At 40.6% G+C, this 16,915-nt stretch overlaps 1 protein-coding gene and 1 long non-coding RNA gene across 26 annotated transcripts in view; one reads left to right on the top strand and one right to left on the bottom strand.

Moving 5' to 3' along the window:
* Nucleotides 1–16,915, bottom strand: part of ITSN1 (intersectin 1) — a 228,939-nt gene that overhangs the window by 144,745 nt on the left and 67,279 nt on the right. For 17 of the 25 annotated variants that reach the window (XM_038406525.2, XM_043508140.1, XM_043508169.1 and 14 more), the window contains 4 exons: nt 11,636–11,796; nt 7,269–7,448; nt 6,495–6,588; nt 1,963–2,063 (listed from right to left, as the gene is read on the bottom strand). In XM_038406525.2, coding sequence (XP_038262453.1) covers nt 1,963–2,063; nt 6,495–6,588; nt 7,269–7,448; nt 11,636–11,796 — 536 coding nt within the window. Of the gene's footprint in view, nt 1–1,962; nt 2,064–6,048; nt 6,102–6,494; nt 6,589–7,268; nt 7,449–11,635; nt 11,797–16,915 lie in introns of those variants that run through there. The other 8 variants (XM_038406583.2, XM_043508185.1, XM_043508190.1 and 5 more) reach the window with 2 other exon arrangements.
* LOC122458757 lies at nt 646–15,098 on the top strand. The gene is made up of 3 exons (XR_006278988.1): nt 646–1,067; nt 3,575–3,671; nt 13,277–15,098. It is a non-coding gene; the product is annotated as an uncharacterized LOC122458757 (long non-coding RNA).

Consider the following 16,915-nt stretch of genomic DNA (forward strand, 5'->3'; position numbering starts at 1 on the left):
TGCACAGGCAGTTTTCTATCATGATGGGGAAAACGTCTCTCATGAAAGGGCACACAAAGCTTGACCCAGCCACCCATGCCCTTCGCAGGAGTCACAGTTTGCCACAACCAATTTCATACCTCGCAATAAACTCTTGGGATGACATAAGAGTGAGGGAGGACTCCGGTACATGCTCAGTGCCTCCCCCCATTTGGGGGGGGGCTTCCCTCTTGGGCAGAGGCAACTGTGTGTGTGGTCTGAAGAGAAAAGCTCCTCGTTGACAGCCTACAAGCCATGACAGCCTACCAGCCAGGTGATGAGGCTGCCAGCCAGGTGAAAGTGTTAATCACTACTTAACACTTTCACCAGCTTGGTAGGTTGTCAACCAGGAGTAATGATGACAAGAAGAATTCCACAACTGTCAAAGGCCTTTGCTTTTTGGGTGATCAATGGAGATCAGGAGCCCTGTCCAACTATACCGGCAGGGTAAGTTTCAAAAAGAAAATTAAGTAAATTCTGGGGCATGGATCTCAGAGTCATAGTTAGAGTTTAAGTCCAGAAGGGATCACCCTTACAATAAATCAATCAGTGTCAAAGCAGGAGTGAGGAGAGGAAAAAATTAGCAAGAAGCTAATGGAAGTTGCAGGTGCCCAGTACCTCTCATAATCCTGTAACAGGGTATAGGGAGCCAGGGTGGTTTCCCTCCGAACCAGAGGGTAAAGAGCCACTCTCCCAGCCTGAGTGGGTGGGGCCAGACCAAGCTTACTCCAACCCCCGGAAGGGGTGGGGTGGAACAGGAAGTACAAAGGGCAGGGCCCTTAGCCCAGTCAGGGCAGCACCAGAGAGGGAGACAGACACAGGCTGTTCCCTCCAGACCCTGCTGCCAAGCCAGGGGAGGCCCTGGGCCAGGAGAAACCTGACCTGAAGGAAGGACTGGGGCTACCAGGACTGCCAGCCGCCGAGTACCTGGAGGAGCCAGGCAGTAACCCGGGCCAGCGTGAGCCTGACACGGAGCTGGAGCTGGAGCTGCCAGCAGCTGAATGCCCTGACGAGCCGGAGGGACCAGAGGGACCCGCTCGAGAGACCGGGTAGGAAGTAGCCCAGGGGCAGAAGCACAGTGCGGTGGGTCTATTGGTCAGCGTGTGGCGGATGGCTCCCCGCTCAGCCAGTGGCGGGACCCTCTCCTCCCGCCACTATCAGCGCCCTGGGCTAGAAGGCAGTGGAGTTGGGTGGGCCTGCGTTCCCCTACCCCGGCCAACCCGCCTAGCGTAGCAGAATCCCAACAATGCCACAGACTCTTGCCGGTATTCCCCCGCCTGAGGGGTGTGCCACAGACTCTTGCTGGCACACCTCTCTCCGCTAATTCCCTAGTGACAAAGGTGTGGCCAAGGCCTGCCGGTGAGGCAGTAGCTCTCCACCACCCCCCAGTGGCTCGGTGGACCAACTGAAGGCTGTCACACAGGGGCATCAGGTGACTTTGGAAATCCCTTCCCCAACCCTCGCCCATTTTACTAAGAGCCTGTCTACACATGGAAGTTAACATGCAGCAAACTAGGGTGTTAATTTACGGCACACTAGCTACTCTGCACTATCTCCCCAAGTCAACACTCTGCGCACTAAATGCGTTCTCGTGCAGGCTCTTTAGTGCAGTCAGAATGTCCACTTGGGGAGATAGGGCAGAGTAGCTAGTGTGCCATAAATTCACACCCTGTTTGCTGTATTCTAACTTCCCGGGTTGTAGACAAGCCCTAAGTAGCAACCACTCACAAATGATCATATGTTTGCTCTTCAATTGTAATCAAAGGCGGATGGAAAACAGTAATATAGAAAATAAGCTTTTTTCCCCCCCATTTGGAAAGTTACTCATTTCAGTATGCAAAATCTGCTTTCACTCGCCTTCCATAATTCAAGCACCCACATTAACAGATATAATTGTCAAAGATCAGTCAAATGGAAGCAAGAATATAAAAATTGTTCTAATACCTGTTAAGTGTCCACTCATAGTTTTGTCATGGCTATTGAACAGCTGCCTATATTTCAGTCTTGATGACTGAGGAACAGCCCATTCTGCTACAGGAGGCACACTAGAATTAGGAGAGAGGGGAAAAAAAAATACTCATGTGTTTCAAGCTACAGGAGGACAGATTGAAGTTCAAGTTTTACATCTGAATTTGTTCATTCAACAATTTTTCCCAGCTCTTACTTCAAAAACATTACATACTATTGAAGTTGTGGTTGAGAACAGTTACCCAGTTCAGCATTTTAAAAGCATGTTTCTTATCCCAAATTAGGCCAAATATTCATCCTTGTCATAGATAGCTTTGCTTTTCTGGAAAGGTAGAGAAGAGTAGTCTCAGTGCTTTGGAAGATCCAAGATATGCAAAAATCTTTGTTCAATTGTATGGTTGGAAACTCTCCATTTAGTGGTAGAAACAGCATCTCTCATCTTATGCTAACCTTAACCAGGTGTCTTTCCAGCCTAGCAACCAACCAGAGGCTGATAACAGAGCTGAAAAGAAACAAACAGAGCTAACGGAAAATACAAGTATTTTTAAATAGGTCAGCTATTTGCAGAGACAGTTTCGTCATGCTAGCTGCCAATGTGTGTCAGTACTAAGAACTGGAGAGAGCAGGTATAGGAATGAAATTAATCAGTCTTCAGCCCCATTTAACCCTTGGTCCTTTATTAAGTCTGCCAAACATGCCAGGACCGCTAGGACACAGTAAGAATTGGACAGACAATCCAATTTTTTTTCACGTAGGCCACTGAACAGATTGCATAGCAACTACTTTCCCTACTGAGCTGAGAAGGGCTGAAACCACTAAACTGGTAGTGACTCTTATATTTCATTCTAACATTGCCAGAGCCAGTCTGCATCCCTTATCTCCCCCCACCCCCTTTCCTCACACTATATATTTATTTTAAATTGAAGTTGTTAAACTAGTAAGATTCTTTTAATCTTAAAGTACATCTACATTTTGCACTAGAATACAAAATATTTGTCTTAATTTAAGTGATGAAAGGTGAATTAAAAATTTTTAAAATACTGATCACTGAAAAGCCACCATATTTGTGTGCATTTGTCCCCATCCCCCCACAATCTATTCCTGTTTATTTTCAGTATTGGATGGCTGTGGTGACAGATATGGAGCTGCTATGTAATAATCTAAGAGAACACTGTATGTGAACTAGTCAGTGAAGTTATTGTATAACAAGTTATAAGATTTTCCTGTTCTAATGTAGCTTAATAAGAGGTTGTGGGGGAAAAACAAGCCGGAAAGCAACACAATGGACCTAGACAAATATCCTCCAAACAAACACTGAACAATCAAAAAGGGAAGACTGGAGGAGGTGTCATCTGTGAGAGGGTGTCAAAGGGGACAGGCTAACACAGACAGCAGATCTATGGAGGGAGTCTGAAGAAAACAGACCTTTTCCTGCTCCCTGCAATGTTAAGCTTTAGAGAAGCAGCGATGTGTAGAGAATAGTTTATTGTTTTAAGATCTGTTCTCTAAAACATTTTGGTTCTAAGTAAGTAATACTTTGATAATCAGTGGGTAGATAGCCTTCTTAAAGCACTGTCTCTGTTTCCAGAGGGAACAGTACTGCAGGTACTGAAGATAAGTCAGGCCTGCTGAGATAATCACGACTGATCACAAAGAACGGCAGCCCAGGGCTCAAGTCTGAGAAGGTATGTCTACACTGCATTTTGGAGCCCAAAGGAAAAAGCACTACAGCACAGATCAACAGATTCAGGGTAGAACTCTAAAAATTAGGGCTGTCAAATGATTAAAAAAAATTAATCATGATTAATCGTAGCTTTAATCGCACTGTTAAACAATAGAATACCATTTTATTTAAATATTTTGGATGTTTTCTACATTTTCAAATGTATTGATTTCAACAACATGGAATGCAAAGTATACAGTAGTCACTTTATATTTTTGTTTACAAATATTTGAACCTTACAAATGTAGATTTAAAAAAAAACTGCAATAAAAAATAAAACAAAGTAAAACTTTGGACCCTACAAGTCCACTCGGTCCTACTTCTTCTTCAGCCAATTGCTCAGACAAACAAGTTTGTTTATATTTATGGGAAATAATGCTGCCTGTTTCTTATTTACAATGTCACCTGAAAGTGAAGAGGCATTCACATGGCACTTTTGTAGCAGGCATTGCAAGGTATTTACATACCATGTTTACATGCTAAACATTTGTATGTCCCTTCATGCTTCAGTCACCATTCCAGAGGACATGCTTCCATGATCATGACTATCGTTTTAAAAAAAAAATTTAACTAAATTTGTAACTGAACTCCTTGGGATAGAATTGTATGTCTCCTGCTCCATGGTTTTATCTGCATTCTGCCATATATTTTGTGTTATGGCAGTCCTGGATGACAACCCAGCAGATGTTCATTTTAAGAACACTTTCATTGCAGACTTGACAAAACACAAAGATGGTACCAATATGAGATAGCTACAGCACTGTACCCAAGGTTTAAGAATCTGAAGTGCCTTCTAAAATCTGAGAGGGATGAGGTGTGGAATCTGATGTCAGAAGTCTTAGAAGAGCAACACTCTCTGATTTGGAAAACCTGAACCATCAAAAAAGAAAATCAACCTGGTGGCATCTGACTTAGATGATGATAAATGAACATGCATCAGTCTGCACTGCTTTGAATAGTTATTGAGCAGAACCAGTCATCAGCAGTGTGGACTTGAAGGTGCTAAAGTTTTAAGTTTTTGTTTTTGAGTGCAGTTATGTAACACAAACAAATCTACATTTGTAAGTTGCACTTTCACGATAAAGAGACTGCAATATAGTACTTGTAATAAAATGAATTGGAAAATGCTATTTCTTTCACAGTGCAAATATAATATAAAGTGACCACTGTACACTTTGTTTTGTGTTGTAATTGAAATCAATATTTGAAAAATGTAAAAAAAATCCAAAAATATAAGTTTAAATGGGTATTCTATTGTTTAACTGTGTGATTAAAACTGTGATCATAATTAATTTTTTTTAATTGAGTTAACTCAAGAGATTAACTCAAAACAAATTAACTGCAATTAACAGCCCTACTAAAAATGCTTTTCCATCAGAAAATGCCAATTCATCAAAATCAAAATTTTGTGGAACCATACCTGTTTAAATGATGGAATTTCTGATCAAAATGAGACCCCAATTACCTCAGAATAGCTAACGACATGATGGTTAGGGCATTCTGTCTGACTCAGAGTTCAGATTTTAATCTGGGTCTCCCACATCCCAAGTGACTGCCCTATTCGCTGGACTATAAAGTTAGTGTCTCTCTGGCCCAGTGAATACTTTTTATACACAGTGGAACAGCTCCAACAGGAGATATTGAGAGAAATCGATCCCTGAATAGTCTGCCCACTGTCGTATTCTCCATCTCCAAACTTCAAAAGGTCTCAGGCTCATCCCAATATGTAACATGAAAATTTTTGAAATCTCAAAGGTTTTACAGGAAAGGAAAACCATATCCCACCGAGCTCTAGAAGAGACCAGAGAGTCAGAGGTGAAGTTTGCCTTATCACTGTGATAGCTGTCTTAAGGAATATCCAGTTCTTTTACCTAAGGAGTCCTAGATTTCAGTCCCTATGGAGCTAAATCACTATTACTTCACACTGGTGAAAGCGGTACACTCCCCTCCCCGTGTGGGGATTACAGCATACTGCTTCCACTGTGGTCCCAACAATACTCAGACAAAAGTTTGAGTTGCAAGACATTTTTAATCTCATTTACAGACAAGTAATAGTGACATTTAGCATCTAACACTGACACAAAAGAAACTTCCAAACACAATTTACCTGGAGAGCTAAGATAAAATTTTGTTTGGCTTTTAAACACTTAAAAATTGGTACGTGAAGCAGCAATTTTTTTCTTCCCTGAAATCCACAGGAATTTGAACAACTGTTCAGTCCTCAACACTATATTGCAACTATTAGCTTCCCTCCCCCATCAAAGTTCTCTAAGTCAATATTTGATGTCTCCTTGGACCAGTCTTTTAATAAATTCTTACATATAACAAAAAAAACTTACAAGAAAGTCTCTGGACAGCACTCCCACAGTTCCCACATTTTAATATTTTACTTCTGAAACTACTTCTCTATTTTCTAAGAAAAATGTAAGTGTTATCTTTCTGCAGCACAAAAGGAGTGGCCTAGTGATATGAAACGAACCAGATTAGGCTCATTTTAGGCATGTACTTTTCTGTACATACTCAAAAGCCTCATGTTTTAATGTGACTTGAAACTTTTAAAACAGTTAAATGCTATATTCACTGGTTTGTAACTAATCTAGTATTTCACATTTAATTAAGATATTCTATAAAACCTTTGAAGTAATAACTTGACAAGACTTGATTTTTCTGAATTACAGAAGTTAAGTTCAATGAAGAATGGTATTAATCTATTGGAGTTTAAGGCAATACTGCCTGCTACAGCATATTTCACATGTGCGTGCACACACTCTCCACACTAACTTACCTAGCCACATCAAATGATTGTGCCTTTTGCAGTTTAGCGTTTAACTGTGACCCCGGTCCAGATCTACTAAAGGAAGAACTCTTTGGCAACGTGGCTGTAATAGTAAGAATAATCATAAAAGTAAATTTGAAACATATCTCTACAATTCATAATGATAGACAACTACCTACTAACCCCACAAAACAAGTACGATTTTAAAATCAGTTTGGGGTTTTTTTAGGCAATGATCCCAATACAATAATAAATTAGTAACCTCTCCTCTGCCCCACAAAAAATAGAACACACATCACCTTCATGACTTCCTGTATTTGCATTCTTAATATAAATCTGGTTGATACATTAAAGAGCAGCTTACTTTATAAAATAAAAATTGGAATACTGCATATTCTGGTATTTTGAAAGTAATCCAAAGAACAGTATTATCTTAATGGGTAAGGAGTACCAATTTGTAGGTATCAATTCTGGATGATGGGCAAGCTAATTTAATTGTACTTTTACTAGAGTGCCAACATTTTGTTCATGGTGATTGTTGTTTTGTGTATAGAAATATCTGAAACTAAGTTTTAAAATCTAAAACCTAGATTTCTTCTATTGAAGGTTTAAGTTTTTTTTATCCTATTTGAATTAACCCAATTTAAGTGTATTCCCTAAATAAAGCAATTCTTTAAAATAATAAGTTACTAATACCATATTCTCTCTTTGAATACAAAGAAAATTGCTCAACAATTTGTTAACAGAAAAAAAGTAAATACATAGTGTCAGTATGCAGCATACCAGGATGAGCAAAAGCAGGCAGAGGTTGTATAACAGCAGGAGCTCCATTAGCCAGGGGAGGCACTGCTGCTTTAGGAACAGAAGATACTAAAGGTGGAGACATTCCTACTACTGGAATGGACGCCATTGGTACTGGGGCTACAGCTGTAAGAGATGGCATGCTGACAATGCCGCCAATACCTGCATACAAGAAAAAGTAGACATTTTTCCAATTTAGAATCATTTGTATCAGAAAATAATTTAAGGAGTTTGCAGACTGCAGAGTTATACAGCAGTAAACCTAGAATTAGACAGCAGGTTGAAGTGAAGATAAAGACTCTGGAAAAACTCCAGGGTTACCAAGCTCTTAATTAGTAATGGCAACATGAAATGCTTTAGGGAGAAGAACATAATATTTTATAGTGTATGTATATTACAGGATTATGTGACTGCAATGCTAACCAAAGAAATATAAGAGTTTTGCTTTAGAAAATTTGTGGCACCTTAGAAACTAACATTTATTTGAGCATAAGCTTTTGTAAGCTAAGATCACTTCATCAGATGCATGCAGTGGAAAATACAGTGGGGAGATTTTATATACACAAAACACGAAACAATGGGTGTTACCATACACTATCTCGGGGCCTCTCCTTCTGCCCCTCCACCCCCACGAACATGATACAAATCTGTGGTGACCTAGAATCCTATTTTTGACATCTCCGACTCAAGGAATATTTTCAACACACCTGTGAACAGCATACTAACCCACAGAGACCTTCCAACCAACACTACAAAAAAAAGGATTCTGGGTGGACTCCTCCTGAAGGTCGAAACAACAGACTGGACTTCTACATAGAGTACTTCCACCAACGTGCACAGGATGAAATTGTGGAAAAGCAGCATCACTTGCCCCATAACCTCAGCCGTGCAGAACACAATGCTATCCACCACCTCAAACAACTCTGACATCATAATCAAAAAGGCTGACAGAGGAGGTGCTGTCGTCATCATGAATAGGTTGAAATATGAACAAGAACAATATGTTGGCAGCTCTCCAACACCACATTCTACAAGCCATTACCCTCTGATCCCACTGAGGGTTACCAAAAGAAACTACATCATCTGCTCAAGAAACTCCCTGAAAAAGCACAAGAACAAATCTACACAGACACACCCCCTAGAATCCCAAACAGGGGTATTCTATCTGCTATCCAAGATCCATAAACCTGGAAATCCTGGACGCTCCATCATCTCAGGCATTAGCACCCTGACAGCAGGATTGTCTGGCTATGTAGACTCCCTCCTCAGGCCCTATGCTACCAACACTCTTAGCTATTTCAAGACACCACTGACTTCCTGAGGAAAACTACAATCCATCGGTGATCTTCCTGAAAACACCATCCTGGCCACTATGGATGTAGAAGCCCTCTATGCTGTCATTCCACACAAAGATGGACTACAAGTCGTCAGGAACAGTATCCCCGATAATGTCACGGCAAACCTGGTGGCTGAACTTCGACTTTGTCCTCACCTATTTCACAATGGGGACAACGTATACCTTCAAATCGGCAGCACTGCTATGGGTACCTGCATGGCCCCATAGTATGCCAACATTTTTATGGCTGACTTAGAACAATGCTTCCTCAGCTCTCGTCCGCTAATGCCCCTACTCTACTTGCACTACATTGACGACATCTTCATCATCTGGACCCATGGAAAAGAAGCCCTTGAGGAATTCCGCCATGATTTCAACAATTTCCATCCCACCATCAACCTCAGCCTGGACCAGTCCACACGAGAGACACTTCCTGGACACTACGGTGCTAATAAGCGATGGTCACAAACACCACCCTATACCGGAAGCCTACTGACCGCTATACTTACCTACATGCCTCCAGCTTTCATCCAGACCACACCACATAATCCATTTTCTACAGCCAAGCTCAAAGATACAACTGCATTTGCTCCAACCCCTCAGACAGAGACAAACACCTACAAGATCTCTATCAAGCATTCTTACAACCACAATACCCACCTGCTGAAGTGAAGAAATAGATTGACAGAGCCAGAAGAGTACCCAGAAGTCACCTACTACAGGACAGGCCCAACAAAGAAAATAACAAAATGCCACCAGCTATCACCTTCAGTCCCCAACTAAAACCTCTCCAGCGCATCATCAAGGATCTACAACCCATCCTGAAGGACGACCCATCATTCTCACAGATCTTGGGAGACAGGCCAGTCCTTGCTTACAAACAGCCCCCCCCAACCTGAAGCAAATACTCACCAGCAACCACACAACAAAAACACTAACCCAGCAATCTATCCTTGCAACAAAGCCCATTGCCAACTGTGTCCACAGATCTATTCAGGGGACACCATCACAGGGCCTAATCACATCAGCCACACTATCAGAGGCTTGTTCCCCTGTACATCTACCAATGTGATATATGCCATCATGTGCCAGCAATGCCCTTCTGCCATGTACATTGGCTAAACCGGACAGTCTCTACGTAAAAGAATAAATGGACACAAATCAGATGTCAAGAATTATAACATTCAAAAACCAGCCAGAGAACACTTCAGTCTCTCTGGTTACTCGATTACAGACCTAAAAGTGACAATTCTTCAACAAAAAAGCTTCAAAAACAGACTCCAAGGAGAAACTGCTGAATTGGAATTTAATTTGCAAACTGGACATCATTACAATAGGCTTAAATAAAAACTGGGAGTGAATGTGTCATTACACAAAGTAAAACTATTTTCCCATGATCCCTCCCCCGTGTTCCTCAAGTTCTTGTCAACTGCTGGAAATGGCCCACCTTGATGATCGCTACAAAAGGTTCCTCCCCCCCCCCCCCCCCCCGCTCTCCTGCTGGTAACAGCTCACCTTACCTGATCACTCTCGTTACCGTGTGTATGGTAACACCCATTGTTTCATGTTCTGTGTATATAAAATCTCCCCACTGTATTTTCCACTGCATGCATCCAATGAAGAGAGCTGTAGCTCACGAAAGCTTATGCTCAAATAAATTAGTCTCTAAGGTGCCACAAGTCCTCCTGTTCTTTTTGCGGATACAGACTAACACGGCTGCTACTCTGAAACCTGCCTTCAGAAAATTGTTCACTGTGTGCTAGCTGAAGAGCAGCACTGTCAAACACTAGTGGGTAGAGAACCAAAAAAAAATCTACATTTAGCCACCGTCCAAAAATGAGTTTCAGAACTGCTCACAGCCTACTGCCAAAACAATGCAAAGCTAATAGGGTAAAGCACAGTAAGTAGATATTTTAGGTATGAGCACAGCTGCACAGCTGACAAGTGGAGGTCAAGGAGATTCAGCGATTCCACTGGGGAAAGAGGTGAGGCTACATGCACGCAGCTGGGAGCATGTCTACAGTGGGCTAGAAGAAAACCTAATTATTTGCTGGATTTCTTGCTTCATAATTTCAATCTTTTATGCTTTTTCTTAAGTCCAATATTTGTTCTTTTGAACTTCACTCAACTATTATGGCCCTAGATGAAGTTTTATAAACCAAACAGCAAAAGTTTGGGGGAGTGGAGGGGGAGAAAAATAACTAATTAGCAGATGTACAGGCTTTAAAAGGTGAGTTTTGGTGCAACACTTACCAAATACATTATTTATTTAATTCACTCTTTATGGTGATCACAATTACCAGGCATCTAAATACCAGGAGATGTTGCAAACTAAAGTTTACATGTAAAGTGGCTCAACACCAGAATGCAGAAGAAACTCAACATGTTAAGCATGAGGACCCAGGCTTTGACCCACCCATTTATTTTATGCCATCTATTTCAATCCTGCATTACCCAATCCTTTCTTTGGTGTCATGACCACTTCAGCAATACTAGTTACAAGAACACCAGAAGCAGTAGCCACTCTGGCTACTACTATTAATGCCACTCTTTGCATAGGCCAACAGGTGTGGACTGCTCCCACACAATTTTGGTTAAATTAAATCAAGGTCGCTGATTGCAACTGTGGCAGAGGTGTTAGAGCTGGAACCCATTAATGAAGACCTAAGGAAACTGCCAGCAAGGTGGTCTCATTGAGGGCCCCCAACTTCGGAATTCACTCACTCCCCTTGGTCTGAAACAGCCCAGCTCTGTTGTTCACAGCATGGTGCAAGGCCCATCTGCTTTTCCTAATATTTGGTGATGGTGAGTACCGAGGGAGCAGAGCAGGGTCTGAAATGGAGTAGGAAACTGACTTGTTGTTGATTATGCCTGGATGCTAAGGAGGCAGGCTCATTAGGCTGTTTTAAAACTATATCTCATTTTGATTTTAAGTAGTACCTTTTTTCAATTTTAGAAATTGAAATAAATCAAAATATAATCCCCCCCCCCCCAAACAAAACTTTGCTCTTACCAAACCCTGCTGCACCAGGAATAGCAACAGGAGGCTGCTTCATGGCAGAAGGGAGTGCAGAGGGGAGCTGATAACCTTGTAGTTTTAGTTTGATAAGTTTCATAGCAATAGAAAATTCCATCTGGTCCATCCTCCCATCGTTGTTCATGTCAGCCAGTGCCCTACAAATAAGCAGGATTTACAATTATGTTTTTAAATTATGACCTTGTGAAGTCTCCCACAAACAAAGAAAACCCAACATATACCAAGAAACTCAAGAATCATCTGATTCCCATTTAAAGAGGAATTCTGCAGAGCAGAACCAGGGTTACCAAGCCACCATTTAAAGAATAAACTGAAAACGTCTTTCCCTTTGAATGATGAAATTGTGATTTTTCTAAGTTATGTTTTACTCCATAAAGGAACTATAGTACAGAAAGCTGAAAAAAAAAAAAAGGATTAGTGTAATTCTGTAGAAACTTTGCTAAATTGCACAAATTGAAGTGACATGGTACTGCACACAGCACCACAGGGATCCAAATGACTTAGTCAACAAATTTGTACTTCAGCTAGTACTATAATAAATTGCTTTTTAAATTCATGCTCTGTACTAAACACCATTATAGCAGAGTATACAAATGAGTTTTTCAGTTAAACAATAGCGTTCAAGTATAAAACATTGAGGCCAGCTTTTGAATAGGCTTTCATGTAGAGTAGTCTGACTTTACAGTACATCAAATGAAGAAACAAAAAGTGGACTGTTTAAGAAAACAGTGCACGGCAGGGGGTGGGGAGGGCAGGAGGGGATGAAGAGGGACAACACTAGCTCCTGCAACTGGGAACCAAAACAAGTAAATGCATGTTAATGATTTAAGCAATTATAAATTAAGAGTTATATTATGTTGCTTTCCTTAGAATAACTCTTATTCTCTCTAACTCCAGTACAAACATTTTAGGATTATTTCAAACTAAAAATAAAATATATATTTTGATCATAGGCCATGGATGTGGCAAAATAATACTGTGATCAGATGCCCAGCTGAGAGGCTAGGCAGTCTAGTTAAACTCAGTTTATTTTCAATTAAATCAGCACCAAGGAAAGCATTTATGTAAGTAAATTAAGGGTCATCAAAAGGACCTTCCTGGACTGGCAATAATTAATGAAGTTCAATAACTGAGCACTTTGCCCACATGACTAGAGGCAAAGCTGAGAAAATTTGTAAGATAGAAGCTGCTTTGTTGCTATATCAGTGCCATCAGTGTACTCTCAAAGTATACTGGACATCGTTGAGATGACAAGCAATATTTTGCCAAGCACAGGGAAACTCCAAGCCCTCCATAACACTATGGGCCAGATTTTCAGCAAGTGCAAATCAGCCTAGCTCCATTGTCTTCCATGTAGCCTGGCTCTGCAAATGATAAATCCACCCCAAAACTTCTTCGGGGCACCAAAACTATTTGTGAATTCAGGTCAAATTTGGCAAGTAATTTCTGCTGACAACCCCCTCTGAAAACAAAAAATTTAAAGATGTCAACTGACATTCAAAACATTTCATTTGACTTGAACAAAATTTTCTATTTTTCATTACAATGAGAACAAACAAACTACCTAATTCAGTTTTGGTTCAAAACTAACCAAGCTTTTTTTTCCTGTTTGGCTAGGAAAAATGCTGATTGACACCAGTCAAAAATCTGGCACTACAAACTTACAGAGAGGAATGAGAGAGCCATCTCTGTATGCTAAGGGATCCGGAACTTACAGTTAGAAACTGGAGCACTTCTTGACTGTGGCCCAGCTAATACACATACTTCTAGTGGAAGAGAATTCCAGAGGTAAGAGCTCTTGCTACAGAGACTGGTCCTCTGATGCCTTTATCTCTCACTCCTCACCCAGGGAAGTTCACTCAAATATTCCAGGTGAATGTTGCCTGCTGTTCAGCAGCTGGATGTAAGATCTGCCTAACTCTCTGGGACTCGAATCAGCTTGGTTCACCAGCTGAGATTTCTAAAGACTAATTAGTAGTATCCTCAGAACTGAGTGTGTATGTTTCGGTCATTATTTATAAAGTTGCTAGTATGACGTAGCTTCAGCTGTTAGTTATGAAGGCTCTGTTGTGGCCGTGACATGGCAGCTAAGTAAGTAGTTCTCAATAGCCAGAATGAAGAGATGAGATGAGCAAAACCAATCTGGACTAACCAAGGAAATATGCTTTTTTTGAGAGGGTAAGCTATAGCTCATCACCTCCTCCTCCTCCCACAACCGCACCATGATGAGGGTCTCCCTGAAACAACAGTTACTTAACTGCCAGAAATTGAGATAAGAAATCAGTATCTCCTGCTGTATGAGTAAAGGGCTTGTCTACACCCCCTCCCCCCGAGCGCAGCAAGTTTCAGCACTGTCAAACACCTGTGTAGAAGGTACACCAGCACTAGGCTCCAGCTGGGCTCCCAGCACTGGTAGTTACACCCCTCATTGAGGTGTTTTTTTTACAGCGCTGGGAGACCTCTCCCAGCACTCTGCCATGACTACACAAGCCACATTAAAGCAATGCCGCTGCCAGTGCAAACTAGCCCAAAGATAGTTAAAATACAAGATATTTATATCAGACTGAGAATGTTAAAGGTTTGAGGGAACCTTATTGCAGGCAAGAGAATCTCCCCCCCTGACAGGTTGTAGGCAAGAGGACAGGAACTTTGTAGATTATAATGAAGATGGGGTTTTTGCTAGAAGGAACAGAATTGCTCCTGGAAAAAGTTAATAAACTTGCTACATAGCCTAATTCATTAGGGCTGTCCATTTTCTGCCAGCTACCAAGTTCAATATCTCCCTATTCCTATATATTGGTGTGTATATCAAGAGTTTGATTAACTTCCCTGAAGTCTTTTTGTCTTTTTCTACTCTACTGGGAATAGAGATACATTTGTCACAAGCAACCAGATGCATGCTGTACAGAATACTTTAAAAACAAACAAAAAAAACTATATGATGAACCAGATAGGAAGAACTCAAAACAGTAAGAGTAGAGACACTAATCAACTGAGCATTCAACAGCAAATTACTCTGTTAGACTTCAGCCTTGTGCATATTACCCCACAACAGCTGTACTGAACTAAAATATCATTCCTTTGCTGAAGAAATGCATAGTTTAAGTTTCGACAAGAAGATCAGAGTGGACGTTTCCCTGTGGCTGGACAGGATACCACCAAGAGATGCTATTATACAACATGTTGAATTCTCTTACTGTCCCCAGTATCATCCAGCTCTTGTAATGGAAGACCCAGTTTGTTAGAAGTCTCTCACCAATGTGCTTATTTACTTTTTTCAAACTGACATAGCTCAACCAAAGCACCTTGATCCTGACCTACAGTAGTCATGTTCAACTCCTGAGATTCTTGATTAGAAAGAAAATCAAAATTATACCAAGTTACGTGATGACTTTGAAATGTTCATAAACACTAAGGTTGAGGTCAAAGGAATCTGATCTGTCAGAATTTCTACCCAGGAATCCAGAGATTTAAAGGCTATAACTAGTCCTCCAGTGCTTTTTGCATTTGAGTGAAAGGAAGTATAGACATGAATACCATAGGTGTAGTAACTTACTTAGCAATTTATAAGCATTAGAGATGATGGAATGCAGTAGCAAATATTTAAGTTAATTTTAGGTTTACAAAAAGAACACCAGACCTTTTGAGGGCAAATAAAAAGGCCACTCAGTCTACAAGAATATTCAAAGGAAAAGCATGTTTATTCTGATTAAAGTTTTCTTCAGGGGTTAGTCATCCTTATTCAGACCCCAAGTTGTAATTGGTAGGTGGGGGGGGGGGGTTAGTATATGTGGTCTCAGGTGGCTAACCATAAAGATTAATCAGAGAGACTGCCTGAAGAAAGCTACTCTGACAGATTTCTTTGATCACACTCTGAGCAATTGGTGGTTTCCTCATTAAACATCTCTCTCACTTTTCATATGTGGAAGTCAGTTCTGCTGAGTCCATCCAATTGGCACTGTCAGATCAGGCAATTAAGTGATTTCTAATGCTGGGATATAGTGGTACAATAGCAGGAGGGGGTGGGGGGAAGATATTTAAGCAAATGCCTTTGAAACAGTGCTTATTTGTTCTGCCCAGAAGGCTTCTACAACTACATAATTAACTTTTATTTACAAACTACTTCAGGAGGTTTTCAGCTATTAAAAGTAGAAAGAACTCCTCAATGTGCCACACACCTGACCATAAGAATACTATTAAGTATCATCACATTGTATGTGACTGGTTCATTCAGACATTACATGATAATGATCTCCTTTGAAAGCGCTTTGAGATCAACTAATGGAAAGCATTATACCTAGCTAGGTGGTATTATTCCATTAGTAGTTTCCCACATTTTGGACAATACATTTTTACTCTACATAGTTTCCTTCTATGTGCAATTAATAATAATCAGAAACAAGATATGCACAATTCCCATTATGTTCATTGAATGAGAAAACTGCTATCTATCCACTTAGTCAATAAAATCTTTCATCTCTAGTTAACGTCTTTCCTGCTATTCTACTCATTTGCTGTAGTTCAACAGTTTTGCTACTTTATTCAACTTCACACAAATGTCAGGAAAATGAAGTACAACTACAAGGCTGCATTATTTACACATTTAAATGATTACAGCGTGCTAGCAGAAATACGAAGCTAAGCTTTTGTATCTCTTAAAGGCTCTTTTCAATTAACAGAGAAACTTCATGTTTATTACTTTAAAAGAATCTAACCCCATACTCTGAGTTTACAATGCTACTTTTGTGTAAACATCACCTTGAATGCTGTGAGTAGCTGACAGTAACTACCACATACATTTCACTGTTCCACAAAACACAAAGTATCCGGTTATAACAAAATTAGGAAGAACTTAATGTACGTTAATTCATTTATTTGAGACCTGGCTGGAAACCAGCATAGAACAGTAAATTGATTACAGATTTATTATATCTAGAAAATGTGCCCGTATTCATAACTGTAGATTTTTTTTACTTGGATAATTGCAAAAGGCTGAATCAGACCCCCCAAAATCTACATGCAAATGGGGTCCTCTTCAAATGAATCTCTCCCCACCTACACTTTGGTAGAAGCAGCACTACCATCTTCCCCATATCTTGCCGTGGAATCTCTGCAATGTTGCCATCTGTGAGATTGATGGTGCGGACAAGGATTGGGCAGGCAGGATTTGTGTTGCTTAGAGCATGGCTTATTAAACTATAAACATATCTTTCTGAAGGTTATTTTTAGAATGCTACACACTCCAGCCAGGAAGCT

Source organism: Dermochelys coriacea, chromosome 1 (assembly GCF_009764565.3).
Source record: "Dermochelys coriacea isolate rDerCor1 chromosome 1, rDerCor1.pri.v4, whole genome shotgun sequence".
Taxonomy (NCBI): domain Eukaryota; kingdom Metazoa; phylum Chordata; order Testudines; family Dermochelyidae; genus Dermochelys; species Dermochelys coriacea.